Below are 23,190 nucleotides of genomic sequence, written 5' to 3' on the forward strand. Positions count from 1 at the left end.
CCTGAAGGCTTCAGGCCTTGCCCCTAGAAGAGAGATATGGAGTGCAGCTTCTAGGTAGCATGCGGGGACAGGAAGCATTCCTGCAGCATGGACAGCTTGGCCCTCTTCCGCAGCTCAGACAGGGCCTGCCCAGAGTCCCTGTCCACTCGCGCCCTAAGAGCAGCCAGGAGGAGAAGGGGGACTGGCTAAGGGGGAACAAGTCAGGGAGGGGAGTCAGCTCAGGTCTGCAGTCCCAGGGGGGATGTGTGCCATTAAAAGGAGAGAAGGAGGGGAGAAAGGAGAAGGAATAGAGGGAAGGGTAGGGGAGAGGGAGGAGGAGAGAGAAGGCAGAAGGGAGCAGGAAGAGGGAGGAGGAGGAATGGAAGAAGGTGAGGCCAGGCAGAGCACAGTCTCTGGGTTCCTGCTCAGTGCCGTAGGAGGGCCAACCAGCCACCTGGCTGCAACTTGCCACCCTGATTTTGTGCATGGTGCACAAGTCTGCACACACTGTCCATATGTGTGCACACTGTCTGTGTACAGGCTGTCTGGGCATATGCACACCATTTACACACATCTACGCTGTCTGTCATGCCAGTTGTCCATACACAGACACACACACACACAGGCCAGCTGTCTGCACACCAGTGCCCCATCTGCACACACAGATACACTGGTACACACACACCCATGTCCTTCCCTGCATCCATGCTGTCAGTACACATAAACACAGCATGTGCCCACCACCCGCATCCCGAGAGCACACCCCTGGGACCCCAGGCCCTGGATAAAAGGGCTGGGGTAGAAGAGCAGGACCCACGTGGAGAGTGAGCCTGCACCAGATAGTCTTTGAGGGGACAGGCCACACGGTGTGTGCCAGAAGAGCACAGTGACAGAAGTCGGCAATGCCTGAAGCCGGGACCCAGGGGTGGCCGTCTTCCCAGTTCCCCCTTGTCCAGAGATGGGGTGCAGGTGTGGGGAGATCTGTGCCCCTTTGTCAAGCCTCCAGCTTTACTTGAGGCGCACTCTGCCACTCTCTTACCACCAAGAACCCCCTGTTCTGTCATCCTAAGCTCTGTCACCTTGCACAAATGTGCCCTCCAACAGCCCCTTCCCCCCAACTTGGCCACCATGGTCTCGCCCCAGCCATCCCCCAGCTGGGAGTTCCAAAAGCCATGCCATCTCCCTCTTGCCTCAGCACGGTGGAGACTCCGGTGTCAATGCCCAGCAGGGCACCCACCAGAGCCCGCTTCTCTTTTTTCCAGCTTGCCTTTCCCTACCCACCAGCAGAGCCCTCTCTGAGCCGCACCCCCACCAGGGGGTCTAAAAAAGGCAGGCCAGGCTGGGTGGAAACTCTGAAAACCACTTCTCTAAAGTGCACGGAGCAGATCACAACTGGACAAAAATTCTCACGCCCGTTCTCCACCCTTGCCAGCTCCCTGACCTGAAATGAGCAGGACAGGGTGTTCTGCTTGTGGGGACAGCTGGGAGCTGAGCCAGAGAGAGAAGGAAAAGGGCACAGGCCAGTGTGGATAGGGGCCTGGTCTCTCCCCAGGCTCACACCTCTTCCCAAACAGAGAACCTTACTCAACAGCTTTTTTTTTTTTTCTTGGAAAGGGAAAAATGACATTTTGAAATATTACTGTGAAAAATTAATTTTGGTCTGAAGCATCAAAGACATTTTGCAAACAAAACCAGGGCATTTTGTGGTTGGTGACTGCCCGAGTTTAAAGCCCCAGGTACCCCGGCCCAGCCAAAAGGCCCCAGAAGGCGTAGGGACCTCACCCACCTGCAACTGCTCTCCTGGGGGAAAGCGTGGCCAGCTCCAGAGCCCAGGGGGATGGGAGAGTAATCACATGTGTGCAAAGCCAAGACAGCCCCCGGCTCCTCAGGCAGGGTGACCTTTTGTCAACTTTGGACAGGAACACAAATCTACCGTCACTCTGGATCGGCCTTGATTGGATCAAAATCCCATTGGAAAACAGGGGGGGAAAGGCAATAAAACCTCCAGAATTGATATTAAACCACTGACATTTCACAAACAGAGCGGCTCTGGCAGCTGCCAGTCTACCGGCAGGAGGAACTCTAAAGGGGCAAGTCAGGCGTGAAGGTCATGGCGGTGCTGAGGAGCCTCTCCCAGGCCCAGGCATCAGCACAGAGGGGCCAGGGGCCCAAATGGCCAGGGCCCAGCAGGCTCGGGCCAGGGTGGACGCCCCTGCCTGGAGGTCCTGTCCCTTCTGGACCCATGCATTTGCACAGGTGCACCCCAGCAAGAGAGATGAGCTGACCTCCAGGGCCATCCAGACCAGACACTCCGGGGCTCTGAAGCCAAAGATACTGTCAAACCTGGAGCTTGCACCTGTTTCCTTGACCCCAGTGGTACACCTGCCATAGCCCAACAGTGGGGAGGAGCCCCTATCCAGGAGAAACCAGGACCAACAGACATTCCTTTGAGAAACGCGCTGGGAACTGTGCGATTGCCTCAGCTTCCTGCAGTCCAGCACACACTGAGCCCCTGCTACATGCCAGGCCAAGTGTCTGGGTAGGTCCAGACCAGCGTTCTTTTCCTGCAGGTAACCCAACTTGGGCAGGAGCAGGGAGACAGGCTCAAACAAGGCACTGCCAGAACCAGGTACCTGTGCCTACCACTGTATGTGGACAAGGAGGGGGACCCAAGAGCTCTCATGTTTATGCCCAAACACCGCCAACTCTAGGTACAGACCTACAGGTGCTGGCCTCAAGGGGAAAATGGGAGAAGGAAGCAGTCTCCAGAGCTCAGGGAGCCCAAGAAGCCTTCTCCAGGGAAGGCAGATGCTGCTGTATGCCTCCCGCCCCCCACCCACAGCAATGGCACATGTCACTTCACCATGAAAACATGCTTCCCGGCAAAGCCCAGATGTGGCCTCAGAGTATTCCCCAACACAGAGCCCCAGTAGAGGCCAGCACCTCATCGAGTCATCCTGAGAAATGACAGCAGGTCTGAGCCTTCCTGAAGTGAGAGTTTCCTGGGGGCATGAGGGGTGTTCGGAATGCGGACAAGAGGAGGAGATCATGAGGAAGTCTTCCTGGAGGAAGAGTCTGGAGGCAGGAGTCAGTCAGAAGAGCCAGGGAGTAGGCAGGGGAGCATACCCTGGGCTGAGCAGGGATGGTGGGGCAGGACCACGGGGTTGGGTTTGCAAACTGGACTGCAGGAAGCAGCCTGAGTCCAGCCCTGGGACTCCTAGGTGGAGCTGGAGGTGACCCTTCGCCGGATCCTCAGGTTCCACGTCAGCTCAGGATGGAGGTGGGGAACGGAGAACCCGTTCTGCTCCCTCACTCTCCAGAGAGAGGTGCCACAAGATGTGGCACCAAGGGCGGCACCACTTGGCCACGGGGTGTAACCGCCCATGGGCCGCAGTGCCTCCCGATGGCCCCAGGTCCCCCATGGGGTTGCTCTGTTCAGAAGCTTCTAGGTGGTAGTCCAGAAAGATGTAGAAAGAAGCCCAAACCTTAGGGTCCTGGAAATAGAGCCATCTGATGGCCAGACAGGGATTTCCTGAGCTGCTCTGGGGGCCCCAAAATGCAGGGGACACAGGACCATAATGACGAGTCTTCTCCCATGACAATTCACAAAGCTACTTTGTGGACATCAGCTCTCTTGACCCCCACAACAGCCCTGGGAGGTGGGGATTGTAGTGCCCTCCAATGGGGAGCTCAGGCTCAGCTCAGCCTCAGCATCAGGGAGAGACTTGGCCCTGTCCCACCAGGCTTCCATCACCCCATCACTGCCCCCCTAGTACCACACCAAGTCTGTGTTTTCTGACCACATGAGGCCAACTCCTCAGAAGGCTGTCCAATCCCAGACATAGGGAGACCGCCACGGACACCTCTGGCCCCCCAAAACATCTCCCATGGAACCATAAAACAACCTCTCACCGTGGGGTCTCGAGACCTTGCTATGGGTCCAGAGAAAGCACTGGAGCCAGAGCCCTGACCCTCAGGCTGACCCCTGGCCATTACAGCCAGCTCTGTGTTTCTAATCACCATCCTCACCATTAAGGTGAAGAAAGCACATAGGGAAATAACAGGGTTTTATCTCAAACCGATCGATCTGCTCAGATCCGTCTGGCCCCGGCCTCTTAATTCTCCATAATGTCAAAGCAATTTTTGGTTAAGTATACAGTCTGTCCTCTACTAAATTAAACTAATAGATCTAGTGGGAAATAAAACCCCAAGTGTACTGAGAATATTAAAAATTAAAAAAAATAAACTCTTCATGGGTCTGTAAGATTTACTTTGGCAAATGATTAAGTAAATAACACACGGACAGGCTATAATAAGATCCATTAGGGGACAGTCAGCTCCACTGGTCACCTCCCTGCAGGCCACACGACCCGCCCAGGCACCCAGGCTTGAGGGTGGCCAGGCAGTTCCCTGAGGTCCCCCACCCACATCCTCATGACCCAGAAGCCAGCAGGACACACACTTCAGAATGCGGACCGTGGCTGCTGGTCCTGAGTCTCACAGGCCTTTAGCTCAAAAGCCAATGCTCCCATTCCCCCTGCACTTAGCACAGCTGGGACACCCTCCTTACAGGTAAGAAAAGTGAGGCTCCAAGAGGCCAAGGCAAGACCAAGGTCTGAACAGGAGCCCCTGGATTCCACAACCCTGGACACCACCTTGCTTTGCTTTGTTTTGTTCGGTTTGGTTTAGACTTAATTTTTCATTGAGCCATCAATAACCAGGCCACGAAGCAGGATCTTGCTCTCATGAAGCTCGTCAGAGCAGGGTCTGGAAGCCCCAGAGCCTGCCCCCCTGCTATTCCTGCCAACCCTGGCTCAGCACCTTCAGGCAAGTGCATGGGAGAGAGGATGCATGCAGGAGAGAGAGGAGCTAGGGCAGGAATTAAAAATCCCACTTTGCAGCTAGGGAACCTGAGCCTTAGGGGCTTTCCTGCCTGCACCTCAAGGTCCTTCCACATGTGGCTAGAAGCCTATGTGTGCCCTCACCTGCCTTCCCCACCTCCCCCCAGCCCCACTGTGCACCTCTCTCCTAGGAGGCTCTGCCACCTTCTTCCCTCCAAGTGCCCACCCTGCTCAACCTTCGGCCTTCACACTTGCTGTGTCATCTGCCTGAAACAGATGGCACTGGCTGTGTCATCTGCCTGCCTCCCCCAGGGCTCTGCTTAGCTGACCACTACAGGTCTTCCTCTGCCCACGAGGTTCCCACTAGGTACGTCTGTGTGTGTGCATGTGTCTGGGCCACGGGTCACAGGGTACACAAAGCTAAGACGATCAGGCTTAGGTTTTGCTTCTCCTCTGCAGGTGTATCTCTGCCCCCTTCTGGGCTGAAATGCCCATTCCCTGCAGGCAGGAAGCTACAGATTCCCCACACCGTGTAGAGTCCCTGCTGACACCTATGTGCAGGGTAAATGAAAACTGAGCTCTCAGGACACATTGGCTGGATAAATGTTTGAGGCGAAGCAGGCTCTGCCTGGAGTTTCTCCTCTCATTCCATCTCTCCGGGCAATCCACAAGCCTAATCAATCCTGTCTCTGACAAGCAAACAAACAGCCCCAGGCACAGGGGACCCAGAGCAGTGACACCAATGCAGCAATGACAGGCCAGACCTGGGACTGTGAGCCAAGCCTGCTTCTCAGAGTGCGCCTGGGCAGGCAGGACCGGGGGCGAGGCCAGGCCCGCCTCCCTGACGGCCCTGAGGTACGGTGCGAGCCAAGGACCCTCTCTTGTCTCCCTGGGATGGCAGGGGCCGGAGGCGGCTCTCAGCCTCCTGCAAGGAGGAGGGGTAGAACAGGCAAACAGGAACCCAGAACCCAAAACAAGCCTTTTCCACTTGCCTCGCCCCATGTCTTAGGGGCAGCCAGGGTGCAGAGAAGGCCACCCTCTGCCACCTCCCTCTGGAGACGCTGACCTGATGTTTGCCCTTGGAGGGGAGTAGTCCTGGGGCAGGACGTCAGGCCTTTATCCCCGGACAGTGATGACCACTGAATGACTAAAGTGGTCAAAAATAAAAGTCCCCATAAATCTGGTATTTTCCTTTAAGCTGTCGGGTACACAGAGTGTGCCGGGATTATTGATAGAAAAGTTTATGGATGGGCTGCATCTTAAAATCAAAATACATTACCCCAAATCAATGTTGCCGTGCGTGGTATGGGAGGACCGGAAAGGTCAGCCGAGAAGCGAATATCGAAACCAAAACTCCAAGAGGACCTGAGCATTAAAATAAATATATTTTGAAAGTGAGTTCCAGGAAACACATTCACTTAGGGCTGTAATTTAAGGGTACTTTCACGAAAGGCTGGGCACTCTTTTTAAATGGCGCTTTTTGAAGTGCCTTTGAGAGTCTAGTGAATCCATCCACAAAATGGTATTGACAAGCGCCACACACCCCAGCTGGCAGCCCAATGATGGGAGCGCGGATGACGACAGGCAGGACAGGGCAAGGGTGACTACGGGCGAGCACCCAGCATGGGGGAGTCCAGGACATGGAGGGTCTAGTGGTCACGCCACAGGGGGGCCCACCTCCAAGTCCCTGTACACTGTGATCCTGCAGGCATTCTGGAGCCTGTGAATGGACAGAGGGAGAGAAAAACCGTGGGGTCCCAAGGTTACTGTTACTACTACTACTACTACTGTTACTACCCACCCATGCACACTCAGGATCAGAGACACAACCTTCTGAAATGCTCTCAGAAGTCCACCAGTGAAGAAACCAGCCTCATGCCACATGACCAACATTTCCTCTAAACAGGGCATCTTTGCAGGGACCCAAGGGACACTCTGGCAGTTGCTAGGGGTGAGTGGGGTGAGTGACCGTGTCCCCAGAGAGAAGTTTCCTTTGAGAAGAGAACCAGAGAAACCACACACGTGCTCCATCACAGATGCCTTCTTTACAGCCCCCGACTGAGACCTCTTTCCACGTCTCAACACAACCAGAAGGAACCAGCTCCCTTGCAGAAAGGGGGGCAGAGGCCAAACATCCCTTTCCGCCACAACTAACAGCACTCCTAGTTGCAATGTTACTGAACCTAAGCAAGGGCTGGCCTAGCTGAGACTTAGAGACAAGAGAGGGAAGGCACAGCTACCGACCTCCCAGGCTGCCAGAGGGAACAGAAGAAAAAACAAACCCTCTGGATACAGAACCCCTGTGCACTTTTCAAAAAGTAAGGAAGAAGCTGCAAGGCAGGTCAGGCTGCCATCAACCAAGGGCAGGGAGGTCCTGCCCTCCACACCAACAGCACATACAGAGACCAGAGTGTCACCTGGAGTAGGGAAAAGTTGAATGTTTAGGTTAAGAATTAGGTCCCCAGACTAAGACAGACCTGGGCCAAAGCTCTTACTCTGCCGCTTACTGACCTGGGGCTAGTTCCTTAAGCTCTCTGAGCTTCAGCCACAACATCTCTAAAATACAGTGAAATCACAGTGTCTACCCCGACAGAGTTGTTATAGGGGTTAAATTAGCTCTTTCATTCACTCCACAAATATTTATAGGGTTACTCTATGCCCGTCTAGGTGTCAGAGATGTGTCAGTGAACAAAGCAGTGAAACAACCCCATCCTAGTAGAGACTACAGGCCATAAACAAGAAACACAAAAAATAAGGATGTTTTATCATGTGCTGGAAGGCATTTAGTACTAAGGAAGGAGAAAAAAAGGAGAGCAGGGTGAGGGGAGTGCCGGGGGAGAGAGCGTGCAGACAGCAGTATAAAAACGGTGGTCCCAGGATCCTAGTTGAGAAGGCAACTTCTTAACTAAAGCCAGAAGAACATGATGGAGTTTGTTTAGAAGGTGTGGGGAAGGAGCATCCCAGTCAAATGATACAGCTCGTGCAAAGGTCCTGGGGTGAGACCACAGTGTACTGCACTGTAGTAAGGAAGCCCGCGTGGCTAGAGAGAGTCATCAGGGAAAGGACACAAAAAGTATGAAGACATAGTGATTGAGTGGAAGACAAAAGCAGATAGTTTGACCTTGTCAGACATTGTAAGGCCTCTGGCATTAATCCTGAGTGCAAAAAGAGCCTCTGTAGGATTTTGAGCAGAGAAAGAGTGATCCAATTTCATAGTGAGAACTAATGCATGGTAAGTATATAACCAATGCCTGATACATGGAAAGCATGTGAAAGAACATGGTCATTATTCTTGTTAATAATAACACCAGCTCATGAAGCAGTCAAGATATAGCTTACCCCACAGGGTGGTTCAGGTTTAGAAGACTCACAGATCTAATGGGGAACCAAAGTATAACTCCCTCTACCTGCAGGAATTCTCCCCTCATGTATCCCTGATCACTGGCCATCCATCTTTGCTTGGATCTGGTGTCAGGACAGGAGATGGCTGTGTCCCCAGGCAGGCCCCCTGCCCTGTGGGCTAGCTCTTGCCATCAGAGCCCTGCCTGTAATCAATTCCCAAATGAATGTGCTTTCCTAGAATCCCCTCAAGGTCCTGAATCTCCTTAGCACAGTGCAAGTCTGCCCCCTCCGTTCAGAAACTAAGGACAGCAGTGGGGTCCACAGGGTCTTCCATTCAGCAACCCAAGGCAGTTTCTAAAGGGAGGTGGGATTTCTAAGGGGAAGCCCCTGGCCCTAGGGAGATGAAATGACGGAAGGCAGCTGGCAACTGCCTCCATGGGTTGGAGTCCTTGCAGAGAAACCATAGAAATAAGAGAAAGACCCTAGACATTTTCCCAGCCAGGGCTCCCTAGTGGAGCAGCAATGGCTTGAGGGGGTGGAAATGACTCCGTGGTCACAGATGAGGATACTGAAAGCCAGGCCCAGGAGGGGTAGAGGGCACAGTGTCCAGGGGTAGCCTTATTGGTAAGACAAAGCTTAGGAAGGGACTGAAGCTACTACTTCCCCACCCAGGGTGTGCCCTGGGCAGCCTGCACCATGTCTGCTGCCCTGAAGTATCTGCCCTCTGGGTTTCCTTCTCCTTGGCTCTTGGGGAACACTCTGGTGGTGCCTCCAGAAAGCTGGGAAGCCAAGCTGGAAAACAGACACGTCAACCATCCACTGGTGGGGGCCTCCTGTAGGACTGAGCTGAGAGGTTGGGGCCAGGAAGATAGGGACAGAGAAACTGAAATCCGGGATTCAGGTCTCCCATGGGAAGGGAAGCAAGAGAGACCCAAACCCAGTTGCGGGACTTGCCCCTACAACTGTGTGCCCATCGGAACCAGAAGCCGGCCCTACACTCCCCCTTGGGGGCCAGACTGGACTCCCGCAGAGAGCTGGGGAGGGACAAGCTCCTGGTGAAGGCTGGGAGAGGTACAGGGATGCGGCGGGGGGTGGGGGTGGGGGTGGGGGCGAGAGATGCAGGGACCGGGGATGGGCTTCGGAAAGCTCCCTGGACCCGACCTCTCGCCGCCTGAGGATCCCCTAGCCTTGCACCGGTAAAGAGAGGGCCGCGACCGGCGAGGAACGAGTGGGCACGCATGGGCCAACGATTTAGGTGCAGGAACCCCACCCCCGCTCGGAAACCTCCGGAGCCCTGAGTCGTGCTGGGCGCTCCCCACCCCACCCCACCCCACCCCCGCCGCCTCTGCCGTCACTCACGGCCGCTGCTCGCTGGCTCGCTCGTGCGCTCTCCGCGCCACAGGCACCTGCTCGCCGGGCGCTCTGCGCTCACTTCTCGCTCGCACACTGCAGACTCCCGGCGTCGCCTCCGTCACCCGGCCTCGTCCCCAGCCCAGCACAGCGCTCCGCCCTTCTCCCTGGCCCCCGGCGCCCACCCACCAGCCATGGCCTGGGCCTGGGACAAAGAGCGGTGCAGCTCTTTGCCCAAACTGGGGTAAGGAGTTGAGGGCGGGGGTCTGCGGAGAGGGCCGCGGGGCACGCGGGGTGCAGAGATAAGCTGCCGTCTCAGGCGAGAAGATTGGGAAGAAGCCAGGGAGAGTTTGGGTGGGAGGACCCCCAGCCAAAGAGGGTGCGGGCGGGGCTGCGCTCCAACCACAGAGATTGTGGCCCCTCCAAGCGACCCCCGCGGGGGTGGGGGCGCGCTCTGGGGCGGGGGCGGTGCAGGCTGTGGAAGAAGAGGGGAGGGCGGGGGTGATGCAGCGGTGGAGGCGGCTCCGAGCCCAGCCACTGACCGCCCCCTCCCTTTTTCCTTCCCCTCCCCCTCTCCCCGCCTCTCCCCGGCTCTGGGTCCGCTACACCGGACCCGCTCTCCCCGCGCTGCACTGGGTCGGACGCCAGGTCTGCTAGCCGCGGCTGAGCGCCCACTCGCCTTGCGGAGAGAGACGCGGAGGGACCAGCGGGGGCGGCGGCGGGAGAGCTCGGCAGGAGCCGGAGGAGGTGGCATTCGGGAGCCAAATCAGAACGAGACCGGGAGGCAGAAGCTCGCGGCTCTGAGGCGCGCGCTCCCTTGGCCAGGGATGGGTCTCCGGGCGGCCCAGCCTCTGCCGGGCCCGCCGGGCAGAGACTAAATTGAGCTACCCCATAGTCCTGTGGACGGCCCGACAGAGGGAAGCACGGACAGATCACCAGTAGCCTCCCGGCGGGACCTAGCGTCCTGCGCCCCCCGCGCAGCGCCCCCAGCCGGAGCCGCGCCGGGCAAGCCGGCGAGGGAGCTGGGCTGATTGGCGGCCGCCGGCGGCCGGGGGAGGGGGCGCCGCGCGGGGCCATGGCAGGCTCGGAGGCGTCCTAGCCCGAGCCCCGAGCCGGATCCGAGCCCACGCTGCCGCCACCGCTGCCTCTCGGCGCCCGGGCCCCCGCCGCCGCCGCGCCCCCCGCGGGAGATGGAACAGCGGAACCCTCTCGGAGCCCTCGGATACCTGCCGCCGCTGCTGCTGCACGCCCTGCTGCTCTTCGTGGCCGACGGTGAGCGCGGGAACTTTGCTGCCGCGGGGGGCTCGGGCGGGGGAGTCCTTGCCGGGGCCGCCAGAACCGTTCTGTCCCGGTCATCAAGGAGCCGGAGAAGGAAGAGAAGGGGAAGGCTTCATGGTCTCCAGCAATCCCGGTGTGCAGCCCAGGCCCAGAGGGGTAGGGGGAGGAGAGCAGCGAAGGGTCGCCGCAGCGGCGGAGCCCTCTCCGGGGTCATTTGAAGCCGGACAGGTGCTTCGGCGGAAAGGTGGCTTTCGGGGCACGCGACCTGGCGCGCCCCAGGCTGGCTCTGACAGTGCGGCTGGGCGCAGGGTGGAAGCATAAGCTGCCCGTGCCGCTCCGCGGGATCCGAGGAAAGCAGCCTGCCGCGGTAGCCGGTCTCTGCTGGGGCCGGGCAGCTGTTCAACCGAACTTTGCTAGCTCCTGGGCCACGCTTGTGGCTACGGGGTGGCAAGCACAAAGGCCAGAGAGCCGGGACGCACAGTCTCGCCTAGAGTTGCCCCAGGCCCCCGCCCCACAGTTGGTCACGCCTCTCTCTTCCCCGCCCCCAGCTACATTTACCGAAGTCCCCAAAGATGTGACAGTACGGGAGGGAGACGACATCGAAATGCCCTGCGCCTTCCGGGCTAGCGGAGCCACCTCGTATTCGCTGGAGATTCAGTGGTGGTACCTCAAGGAACCGCCCCGGGAGCTGCTGCACGAGCTGGCGCTCAGCGTGCCGGGCGCCCGGAGCAAGGTAACCCGCCGCCTACGCGGCGCCGGCGCTCACTCGGCTCAGGCCCGGGCGGCTGGGGCAACCCCGGCAAGGAAGGCAGGGCGCCGCCCTGTGGAGCTGCCCGTCTCCCACAACCCCCATTCCCGCAGCATCTTGAACAACAGCACAGTTTTGGTAATACCTTCCCTTCTCCTTTCATTTAAAATTCTCTTAAAAGCAACCCTTCATCCAGTTCGTCTGCTCTTGCTTGCTGGCTGCTGGCCGCAGAGTCAGACGGGTACTGGGTGATGAAGGAAGACCACTTAAATGGGCCAGGCTTTCCCTGCCCTCTGCTACTCCGAGGTCCCCAGGGCACAGGGCCAAGGAGTTAAGCTCCTCTGGGCTGGGTTCCAGAAGCCCGCAGTGCACCTCCAACCCCCACAGGATCGGAGGGAAGGCCCCCACCGTCTGTCTGCCTCTTAAACCGGCCTCTCACATACAGTCTAACACACACACATGCACACCTACTCTCTACCCAGGGTCGCCCCCAGAGTTACTGCTCACGTCTCCCTCTGCGTCCTGTCCGGATACACGGGCCCCTCTGTCCAGCTTTCCACGGGATTTAGAGAAACACGGCAGGGAATGATGATGTTGGGGGTGGGGGGGGGGGGGGGAGGGAGATGAGCCTTTCTTCCTACCCTGGTGGCAATCCAGCCTTTACTCTCTGGCGCCCAGGTGTGCTAGGGCAGCCTCTCCTTGTCCAGGGACCATGCTAGCTCCAAGCCCTGCTTCCTTCTGGGTAAAACTCCAGGAAATCCTCATGTCCTTCGTGACTTCAGCCTGGCTACATCCCGAGCGGTTTCGAGTCCTAGCCCGCCCGCGGAGAGTCCCCTTGCTTGAGGCGCATCTGAGTTCCCGGAGCCTGAAGGCCGAGAGCCTAATGTGTCTCTCTCCCTCTTTGCATTTTAGGTAACAAATAAGGATGCAACTAAAATCAGCGTAAGTGTGGAGCCCAGCGCGGGCCGCGGGAGACCCCTTCTGGCCGCTTCGCGCCCCACATTTTCCTCTCTTAGAAAGGCTCGGCGGCCGCGCGATGTAGGGCCCTGCTCGCAGCCTTGCGTTGTCGGTTGCTTGGCTTGTCGGGGCGCCATCTGTCGCCGCTAGTGGAATCCGGTTCGCTTTTGTGTAAATCAAGGGTCCCAGGCCTGAATCTCCTTTCTCTGTGAGGCGCTCACCTGTAAAACTCTCCTTCGTCCAGCTGGCGCGTTCCAGACCCCTGCGCATCTGCTTGACTCTCCTCTGCTGGCTTGTCTCCCAGCAACTGGAGCGCGCTGGCCTTGACCCCTTCGCCAACTGGTGGGCCTTTCCGGCCCCGCCCCCACACACCCGGCGCCCAAGTTGCGCCCTCCACCTCATTCCTCTCCTTTGCGTGGCTTTCAGGTCCGGTGCCGGGTGCTGTGGGCAGGTCCTGGGGGAAGGTGGGGGGCGGGAAGGGGTAGGAGGAATTGGCGGGGCTGCTAGGGGCCGGAGTCTTGGGATCTATAACTCAAGGAGGAGATGCGCCCAAGCTCTCCTACCTGGAGCGTGGAAATATCAGGGCTTGGAAACCACTGGGGCCTCATCATGCTCTGGGTTCCGAGGTGAGCGCCTCAAAGTGGTATCCTCCAGGCCGCCGAGGAGGTGGGCTTGTAGGAAGCTTCGGGCTGCCTCTCTGAAATGCAGACTCAAAAGTAGCCGAGCCCGGGGAGCCCAGCAGCAGCCTCCGCGTTGCCTACATCCTCGGAAGGGTGGAGGGTTAGCTGTGAAGGGCAGCGTGGAGGGGGGAGGCAGATATTTATGTGTACTCTTGAGAGCCAAGTGGCTGTCCTTCAGGCACTAACCCAGGCCCTCTGGATTCCAGAGAAAAGGAACGTTGGTGGAAGTGGATGTGGAGGGCTGGGCTTAAGGCCCTGCGGTGGTTTAGCGACAGGAGGCCAAGCCAGAATTTTCCAAGGTGAAGAAAGGAGGAAGGAGGGGTGGGTTCTGCTTCTCTGATGGACAGAAGCATAGTTTGGCGAGCGGATGTAACATGATGCATTCGCTTAAGATGATGGGGAGACGGCGCAATGGGTAGGGCCATCTAGGGTCCAGTCAGGTTTGGGAGTCCCATGCCTCTGGGGAGACGCGGGATGAAAGAAAAACTGAGTCACCAGGGGCAGACCTGAGTCCGAGAGGTGTTGGGGTGCTGCGGCATGAGGGCGTAAAAGCAGAAGTGGGGCGCGGTGGCACTACGCTGCTGCAGAGTTTGCTGTGGGTTTGCGCATCCCAGCCTCTGACCCCAGCGCCTGCTCTCTTGCAGACCGTGCGCGTCCAGGGCAATGACATCTCACACCGGCTGCGGCTGTCCGCCGTGCGGCGGCAGGACGAAGGCGTGTACGAATGCCGCGTGTCCGACTACAGCGACGATGACACGCAGGAGCACAAGGCCCAGGCGTTGCTGCGCGTGCTCTCGCGCTTTGCGCCGCCCAACATGCAGGCCGCCGAGGCCGTGTCCCACATTCAGAGCAGCGGTCCGCGTCGCCACAGCGCCAACAGCGCAGCCAACGCCAACAACGTGGGTGCCACCGGCGCCGCGGGCCGCGCTACCTCCGATCCCGACCGCGGCGACAAAAGCCTGCCTCCGGGGAGTCCTCCTGCGGCCCCGGGTCCTGCAGTCCCCGAGGCGGCAGCCGCCTCCGCGGCCCACGCAGCCACGACCACCGTCGCGGCTGCGGCCGCAGCTTCGTCAGCGTCACCGCCACTGGGCCAGGCGGTCCTTCTTCGCCAGAGGCACGGCTCAGGTAAGGGAAGATGCCGAGAGGGGGCGCGCTTGCGCGGGGGCTGCGGAACGGGGCGGGGGGGGGGGGCGGGAGGAGTAGGGGAGGGACTCTAGCGTTTGAGTTTGCCTGATGATTGGGAGTGCACTTGGGTGTGCCTGGGGCAAGTTTTCCGCAGCCTCATTTGGGCTCCCTCATTTCCTGAGTTTCCTGTTTATTGCTGGTCGCTCAGAAGCATTCAAGGTGTGTATTTATGAAGGGGGTGGGGGCCGGCCTGCCCCGATCTCCCGGTACATTCGTGGCTGCTGTGTGGGGAAACCTCTCTTGAGTTTGGAGAACTGGACCCTTTTCTCCTGGAGCCCTGAGAGCCTAGAGGGTAGGGCACTAGCCCCCAGAGTGGGAGGAGGTGGCTACAACTCAGACAGTGGGCATCTGGATGCTGATTGCTAGAGCAGACATTGTTGGAGGCTGTGGGTAAGACTGGCTGTGCTGCCTCTGCTCTCTTTAGCTAAGTCCAGACTGTTTCCTAGGCACAGGCTCTGCTATAAATAGTCCCCTTTGGGCCTTCTTGGGGAATGGGGGCGTGAAGATAGAGCCTTGCCATGGTTAGCAGGGCATCCAGAGGTTAAGACCTGCTTTCCTAGGGAGCTGAAAGGGCTGGGAGAGATGGTGGGGGGACAGGAGAGAGAGGAGTTGGAGATCAGAAGGGAAAACAGACTGACTGCCCTGGGCAGACAGCTCTGGGGCAGGACACCCAGACTTGTTTGACACAGTCCCAGAGAGAGCATCTCTACTGGCTTTGCAGCACTAGGTGTCTGGGTTCTTCGACAGTGGCCTGTAAACGTCACTGTGGGATGGAGCACACTGTGCCCTAGGCACGTGCTTCTCAAAGTGCAGGCCGCTCACCAGCAGCATAGAGCTGGTTAAGGACTCAGGATCCTGGGCTCTCCCACGGAATCTGAGGTGACAGGGATCCCAGCCTGTCTCCCTTGTCTGGTTCTGAAGCTTTCCAGCAGTTGAGACCCTATCTGTCTTCGTGTCAGTTCAGTTCCACTGCCCTTTGGGGGTCTCTCCATGCAGCTCAGGCTTCTGGCTGGATCTTAAGCTCCACACAGCCCCCCACAAGACTTTCCCCCAGGCTGTGGGAGAAGGTGGGTGAGCTGAGATCTGTGGAGGGCCTCTCCCCAAACAGCCCCAGCCTTCCCCACCTGACTTGGAATTTTCTATCCCCTATGTAAGTATGAGATAACACTAGCTGCTGTGACAAATAAACCCTAAAATGCCAGTGCTTAACACAATTCAACTGTATTATTTCTGGTCCACGTCTCATGCTGCTCTGAAGTCGGGGGTGGGGGTGGGGTGGGGTGGGATAGAGGTTCTGTTCCATGAATTCATTCAGGGACCCAGGCTGACGTGCACTTTCCCATCTTCAAAATGTGCCTGCCAGGGTCGCTCTGGGCATTAACTTACAGCCAAAGGATGGGAGTGAACAGAAGCAACTTTCTCACTCCAGTTCCCCGAGAAAACCAAGCCCTAATGCTCTGAGGCATACATTGTAGATAACAAATTGACTTCTTTCTTGTTCATTTAGAATGGTTCTAAGTTTGTATTGTTCTTGGAAGACTGAGAGAATGGCCACTGAAATCATTTTGGTAGGGGTGAATTCTCCTGGAGCAAAGCTGTTGTAGAGAATGGCAAGGCAAGTGTTTAAAGACCAGGCCTACAAATGGTAAAGGTTACTTCCCTTCTCACCTTTTGGCCAGAACTCAGTCACGTGGGGCAACAGAGCTGCAAGGCAGGCTGGAAAACGTAGCCCTCATCCTGGCAGCTGCTTTCCGACCTCATGTCCTGTCTCTTCTCGGTGGAAGGGGAACATAAATTTTAGGGGGTTAGCCATCTTTGTCTAGCACACAGTAGGTCTACTGGAAAAGTGTTTATTGACTTGTAGAGTGAGGGGCTTAATTGGGTTGATGGAAAAAAAAAAAAAATCCCTTTGCTCTATGCCCTTGGGCCCCAGCAAGTAAATGCATGTGTCTCTGGCCGGAACATTCCTCTGGGATGTTCCATAGACCATGAGTAGTGGCAGAACAAAGGGTTCAGAAGGCAGGGCCAGATGTGAGTTGTGCTCCCAGCACTTACTGTATGAATGACTTAAGCAAGTGGTCTAACAGCTCCGAATGTATGTCCTCATCTGTAAAAGAGAGTGGGAATCCCTGACTGCAGAGGGAGCTCAGTGTGGAAATTTCTATGTAAATGTTCATTATCATCACCGGGGCCATTACCTGCTATTGCCAGAGAGGAGGGGATGGGGGAGATGAAGCTGAGTGGTTGGCAGTTGGAGGCCACACTGCTGAGGGCCTTGAATGCTAAGTGGATCCAATAGGGACCATTAAAGGCTTTGGTCAAGGAAGCATCATATGAAACAGATCTTTGAGAATGAACTTGATAGGGTTCACAAAAGGTGTTAATGAGACCAAGGCCACAAGCTCATTCCTGCTTGAATCTTCTCTCCCCAGCCAGAACCTTGATACCCTGGTCCAACCAGGGTTGATCTGAGTGTGACTGGCATCGCTGGTCTGATATCCAGTCTCTGGGCTGGACACAAGGGGCTCCAGGGTCACTCATCCCCACAACAGGACCCCCACTGTGGAAGGTGGCACAGATTGTGCCCTTTCTGTGAGGCGAACGTGATAACCACTACACTACAGAAACGCTGATTGTGCCCTTTCTGGAAGATCTAGAGGGTCTCACACCCGTGCAGTTCTGAGGGTGTAGTGCTCAGGACCCCCAGCAGGTAGGGCCTTGGGCATTTACCCGCCATAGGGCAGCATTTTAACTCTGCTGTCCTCCCATGGAGTGGCTTGTAATGTGCATTCCCTCCGAAAAGCACACCAAGTGGACTCCCAACAGGGCTGATAGGGCAGTGCCACCAGGATGGGGGTGTGGTGGCCCATAAGGTCTCTATCATCCCGAGCAGTTGCCGGCTCCTGAACAGGCCTGGAACTACTAGACACATCTCAGAAAGAACCCCAAGTTTCTTTCCAGCTCCCATTCAGAAGGCCAGAGGTGGGCCTTCTGCCAAAAGACCAGAAAGCCTGTACCTTCCCATCTCCAGGTGAAGGTCTTGGGAGAGTCACGGTGCTCTGGGTACCTCTGTGCCCCACTGTGGCCATGGAGAAGTGTATGAGCTGATTTCTAATCCACAAACATACCCAAATGGCCTTGATCCCAAGGAGGGGGCCCATGTGGTCCTATGTGTTCCATCCCGCCTACCACCCAAGGCCACCCAGGTTTGGGCTGTCAGCGGGACAAAGCCTGAACATGGTGTTTTAGGTGGCAGGCGTTGATCACTGTTCTGCAGGTGTGTGTGTCACTGAGCCTGGGGTGCAGCAGGCCAGCCAGTCCACCAGAGCCACCAGCAGCATGAGCCAGACAGGGAGCTTGAGACCGTGACCTCAGGCCTGACCTCCCTTGCTCACAGTTTTCAGCAGCCTCGAGGACAAGGCGCCGGCAAGGACTACTGCCACCTGGTTAACAAGCACGGAGTACTGATGGAGTTTATCAGTCAGGTGCTGGCAAAGCAAATGGCACATTCAAACAGGGTCACTGGGGAAAGGCGACGAGAGTAGTTTCTGAAGGTGTGGACAGGGCTAGGGTAGCCAACAAAGCATGAGTGCCAGTCCCCGGGGCTGGGGACAGTGGGAGCCGTTAGCACCCCTGGCCTGAAGGGGCAAAGGGGGAGCAATTAGTATAACCCGGAGGGACTGGCCAGTTGGAGCGGCCTGCCTGACGGGAGCTGTGGGCTTGGTCGGATGGCCCAGCAAGGACCTCACTTTCCTCCTGCACTCCAGTTCCTGGGCGGGCCTCCTACTGGCCAAACCCTCCTGAGAGCCTCGGGCAAGGACTCTGACGAAGTGGCCTGGATGGACCAGTGCCCAGGGGCTTCGAGCAGAGTGCAGAAAGGTGGATAGTGATTCAGGGGGTGCGTCGGCGATAACCCAACTCTCAGACAGAGGAAGAGGGTTTCTACCCCACCCCAATTCCAAGACAAATCCAAAGCTGAGTTTCTAGCTAAAAAGGCCATTCCAGGCCTGGGTCAAGGGGACACTCTGGCTGTTTGAGAATGGCAGCCTCAGGGCTGGTTCCAGCCCACCTCCCCAGTCATTGGTTCAGCAATTGCTCCTGGAAGAAAGAAGCCCCAGACAATACTGTGTTTTTCAAGCAAGCTACTTCAGCAATGCCAGGAAAGGGGTGTTTGTGTGTGTGTGTGTGTGTGTGTGTGTGTGTGTGTTGCAGGGGGGTGGGGGGTGGGTACTCACTTGAATGTCTGTCCTTTAACTACTGCCCAGCCAGGCCAGAAAACCCTTCCTGTGCCCCATAGGTGCCCAACACAGCTAAATACATATTTGCACTAAAAGTTTATGTCCAAAAATTCATTCATTTCACGTCTCATTTGTCAAGAGACATTTTGATATTTGTGCTTAAAAATAACATGGGCTGGATTAGCACAGTGGAGCTGGCACAGGAGACCAGGCCCCTTCTTAGCCACGTCCTCGTAAATCTGGCTCCTAATTAATCTGAACGCTGACCTATTTTTTATGAACACTTTGTTGCTGATTGCCATTTCTAGAAAAAATAAAAAAGAGAGAGCGAGAGAGAGAGAACAAAACAGAGTATCTTCCAGACAAACCCTTCTAATCAGGAAAGGCGTTGGTGCCACAGTGAAGCCAACGGCAGCCTCAGAAGAATATAGTTTGCAACTCAATGGCTTGTGTGTTGGCAAGAGGTTCCCCTCTGCGGGGACCTGGGGATCAGATCTGTGGCATGCGAACCTCTAATTAGCCTCAAGGCTCCGGCTCCAAGGAGAGGCACCCAGGCCCCTACAGAGAGCCGGCTGATGTGGCAAACTGCAGCCTGGGGCCCACACAGGGAACTGGCTCTCAGTATTTCAATTACTAATGAGAGAGAGAGTCAAGGCCATGGGTGTGCCAGCTTTCAAGAGGCTCTTACTGCTGGGAGCCACTGAGAGGAGCATCCTTGGGTATCGCCATGGCAACTATAAACCATACCAGAAGGGGGCTGTGGACAAGGTGAAGGCCCTCACTCTCAGCCCGTGCCCCGCGGAGATGACCAACCTGGGAGAGTCTCCATGGAGCTGGGAAAGTCTCCACCCAGGCCAGCAGAGCCAAGCAAGAGTCACCTGGTGTTCCCAATCTCCCTGGACCCACGAAGAGCCCCAAAACAATTGCCTTCAATAAACAATTCACTCTTCCCTCAAGCTCTGATGTGACATGAGGATCATAATTAAAGAGAAAATAAGTCTAGCAAAATTTGTCCCAGAGAAGAGGGTGAGGCTCCCTGAGCATCCTGAAAGAGAAATTAAAGGATTTCATAAAGAAAATGGCTGAGCCTCACAGCTGGTGAGAGAGGCCTGCGTGATCCCCGACAGCAAACATGTGTGATTATTGGCTGCATGGCATCCTCGGCCCCATGGGCCAGTCACGTGACTGCCATGAGCAGGAACCGGTGATGGTGGCCATGCACCCAGCTCAAGAGTGTCAAGGGCACCTGTGGATCTCTGCCACAAAGAAGTCTGTGTCAGTTGATAGTCCTCATCCACCAAAGGCAATCAGAGGAGGCTTCCTATAGGGAGCGTGCAGTTTCTGACACAAAGAGGCACCTGGAGCTTTGTCCGCCTGCTTAGGTCAGTCCTGGGAAAGCTGCTGGAGGCCTTGCCTCCCTCCCCATCCTGAGCCACATGAATTGAGAAAGTCACACCAGATGGGATGACCTTCGTCCACCACTGAATGGTTAGCCAGCCCATTGCGTGGCCATTCTTTCTGCATAAGGGAGATCCCAAATTAAGGACAAAACAGCTACCCTGTGGATTGCAATGACGATGAATAGAACTTACCTTTTCCTGAGCACTGATTATGGGCCACACGCCCACCCCGGGTTTCCCTCCTTTTTGCTGTTCTGAGTAACTCCTCCTGCCTCCCTTCATCTCACAGTCCCCTCCCCAGGGCACAGACCCCTTCCCCAGCTCAGGTGGAAGCCCCCACAAGAAAAGTGGAGAGTCGGCCTTTCTAAATGTCACTGGGAGCCAAACCCACCAAGGAGCTACTCATTAATAAGCCAGGTGCACACTTTTAAAGCTCTGAATATTAAGGATTCCCCAAGCATCTGTGGGGATAAATAAGGTCAAGTGCTTTTGTAAAATGATATTGATTAGTTCTGCCCCATGTGGACAGAGGCAAGGGCTTGGCTGTGGTCTAAACCCCTGAGCTGTATGGGAGATGCTGGCTTGGTTCGAACACTTCTTTGCAGCACAGAAGGAAAAAAAGAATTATCTTTTCTATTCCTCCGAGCTTTGCTGACTGTTACTGGTCATCTCTCAGAAACTCCTATCCGAAGCGTGAGAAGCTTCCCTTTGTCTTATGGAAGGGCAGCAGGGAAGTTTAGGATGACCAGCAAACAAGCCTGGCCCCCGTAACTGCCGATCCCTACCTGCTCCTTGAAGGGTGGCAGACCTACCCTGTGGTGGGGCTTCTGGGGAAACTAGCCTGCTTGTCTGTGGCTTTGCTACTCCTGGGGAAGGTGTGCTATAAATACCAAGATGACTTAACCAATTCAGCCTCCTCTGGGCTACCTCTGGGTTTAGCTGCTACTGAGCAGCTCACCATGCAAATAGCTACAGGAGGGGCCTCTCAGCCTTCGACAAGAGCTTGAGACCTGTGCCCTCCTGGAGAGGCAGGCCAGCTGGCAGTCCTGAGGAGGCTGCTTCTGGAAATTACTGGTCATTGTGTTCCACATTATCACTCCTTGGACTGAAACATCAAAGCCACTCTGGACTGGCTTCTGGTGTTTCTGGTTCAAGCGGAAGGTTTGGGGGGCCTCTGTCTGCACAAAATAGGGCCAAAGTGGACATTTCAAAAGCTTTCTCCCCAGCTTTCAGCCACCCCCGGGGGTTCTGCTCTGTCCAGCTCAGAAGCCACCACCTGGCCAGAAGGGCTGATGTGGGGAACAGACCCCTCATGTCTGGAAGCCAACTACAAAGAGGGTGTGGCCTGAGTGCTCCCAGCTGGACACCCGGCGCCCATAATTGGGGAGCCCCGGGGACGTGGCCCAGTCACTTCTCTCAGGGGCTGCCCCTTATGGTGGAAGAGAAAAAGCGCAAACCTGGAGACCAAGAACAATTCAGAAGGAAGCCTTTCCTTACCACCTTTCTCAGACATTTTATTCTTCCTCCTGACATTTCGAGTGTTCCTTACTGTCCAGTGAGATGGCTCATAAGCAATCCAGAGGTGGCTGCCACAACACTCGCCCCATTTCTGGGCCCTACAGAGCCCCGACCGCAGAGATATCACAGTATGTGCCTTATCCCTCCTAACCTTCGTAAGTACCGTGCTTCCCATTTTCTGCATGAGTCCAGCTGCTCGGATCCGAATCCTGATCCATGCGCCCCATGTGTGACTTCCACATCAGTTCTTGTCTGGGTGGTTCCTGGACCTGTGCCAGCATCAGAGGAAACAATCTACAGAGAGAGAGCTGAGCTTAGCGCAGCGCCTGCCACCTAGAAAAGCCTCAGTAGATGCTGACTCCTGTTATCTGCATCATTTGGGCAAATGGCATTGACTGTCCAGGATCCTTTCATGGTGCTCAGATCTGAGCCCTCGCCCTGAGACATTTCTCCCTCTGCACTGCTGTGAGCCTCATGGAGCTAAAGGTGATGGGAGGAAGCTGGGGAGCTTCAGAACAGAAAGTGCCTTCAGACTGTAAATGGCTCAGTGGGTTTCTATTTTTGTCCTTTTTCTCCTAGTGCCTTTTCCAGGTAGGAAATGGGGAGGACTCTACGCCCTCCTCCTGGCCTGGCTGTGGCTGTTTTCGATGTGTTAGGAGCTCCTTCGTGAGCAAGGACAACCTTATCCTGGTTTTTCTCGAGTTCCACCTTAAACCACACCATGTGTGTGCACCTGCCTGTAGGCCACTCTGTGCACCTGTGTTATCCCTGGTCTTGGTTCAGGGTTGTATAGGCTGCTGTCCACAGGCCATTGTGATGGGAGGAGACAGGCCCTTTGGTTGCTGGAAAGCCATTCTGAGGAGAGCCTGGTGTTTGCAGCACTAGACTAGGACCCCTCCACAGGAGAAGGGAGCAGAAGGAACAACCCCTTCGGTGACAGTCAAATAGCCAAAGAGCCTCCAGAGCAGGCCTGGACTGGGGATGGGGTGGCCCACGTCCCCCTTACTGGGACTCTTACCACTCAAGGTAGAACTGCTTTTGTGGGAAAGCCCGGTGTCCCACAGAGAGGCGCCTGTGGAGGGGCCTTGGGGCCACTGTCACAGGCTTGGGCCTGCACTGGCCCTTCCACACGAGGTCCTGTGGTTGCTTTTCATGTTCACGCTCTAGCCAAATGCCCTTGCTGTGGCTCACTGTGCCTGATGACGACCAATCAAGGTGTTGGTTGGTCCCAAGGACCACTGGGGAGAAGGTAGGACAAAGACCACCATGGGTAGGTGCTGGGAGCCTGAGCGGCCTATTTGCAGGGCTGAAGGCCAGGGCCCCTCTGCCCAGCCATACCCCTCCCTGCCCCATGGGGACCTTCCTCCCACCCAGCACAGAGAGCCCATGCAGACTCACCGAAAAGGAGGCCCACCTACTCTTAATGTCTGTTGGCCAAGACAGAGAGCCCCTTGCTCTGCTCATTTCTGGCCCCCTGCCCATCAGCTTTCCTCAGGAGGAAATCCATTTTCTTTAACCAGGAAAGCCCAGCTGCCACGTGAGTCCCCTTATAGCAAATTTTATTACAACTGATTCTCACAGAAATGCCACTTGGCCCAGATGAAGGATCTTTATATATAATATAATAAACCAGAAGGAGGGAGAGCTGACATACCATGGCTCATCCTGAAAGGG

At 56.3% G+C, this 23,190-nt stretch overlaps 1 protein-coding gene across 1 annotated transcript in view; it reads left to right on the forward strand.

Moving 5' to 3' along the window:
* Positions 1 to 9,251: 9,251 nt before the first annotated feature.
* VSTM2B (V-set and transmembrane domain containing 2B) overlaps positions 9,252 to 23,190 on the forward strand; it is a 28,336-nt gene continuing 14,397 nt past the window's right edge. The window contains exons 1-5 of the mRNA XM_059153142.1: positions 9,252 to 9,756; positions 10,161 to 10,784; positions 11,339 to 11,523; positions 12,451 to 12,480; positions 13,820 to 14,300. Coding sequence (XP_059009125.1) covers positions 10,703 to 10,784; positions 11,339 to 11,523; positions 12,451 to 12,480; positions 13,820 to 14,300 — 778 coding nt within the window. The 5' untranslated portion in view covers positions 9,252 to 9,756; positions 10,161 to 10,702. The remainder of the gene's footprint in view (positions 9,757 to 10,160; positions 10,785 to 11,338; positions 11,524 to 12,450; positions 12,481 to 13,819; positions 14,301 to 23,190) is intronic.

This window comes from Mustela lutreola, chromosome 16 (genome assembly GCF_030435805.1).
Source record: "Mustela lutreola isolate mMusLut2 chromosome 16, mMusLut2.pri, whole genome shotgun sequence".
Lineage (NCBI taxonomy): Eukaryota > Metazoa > Chordata > Mammalia > Carnivora > Mustelidae > Mustela > Mustela lutreola.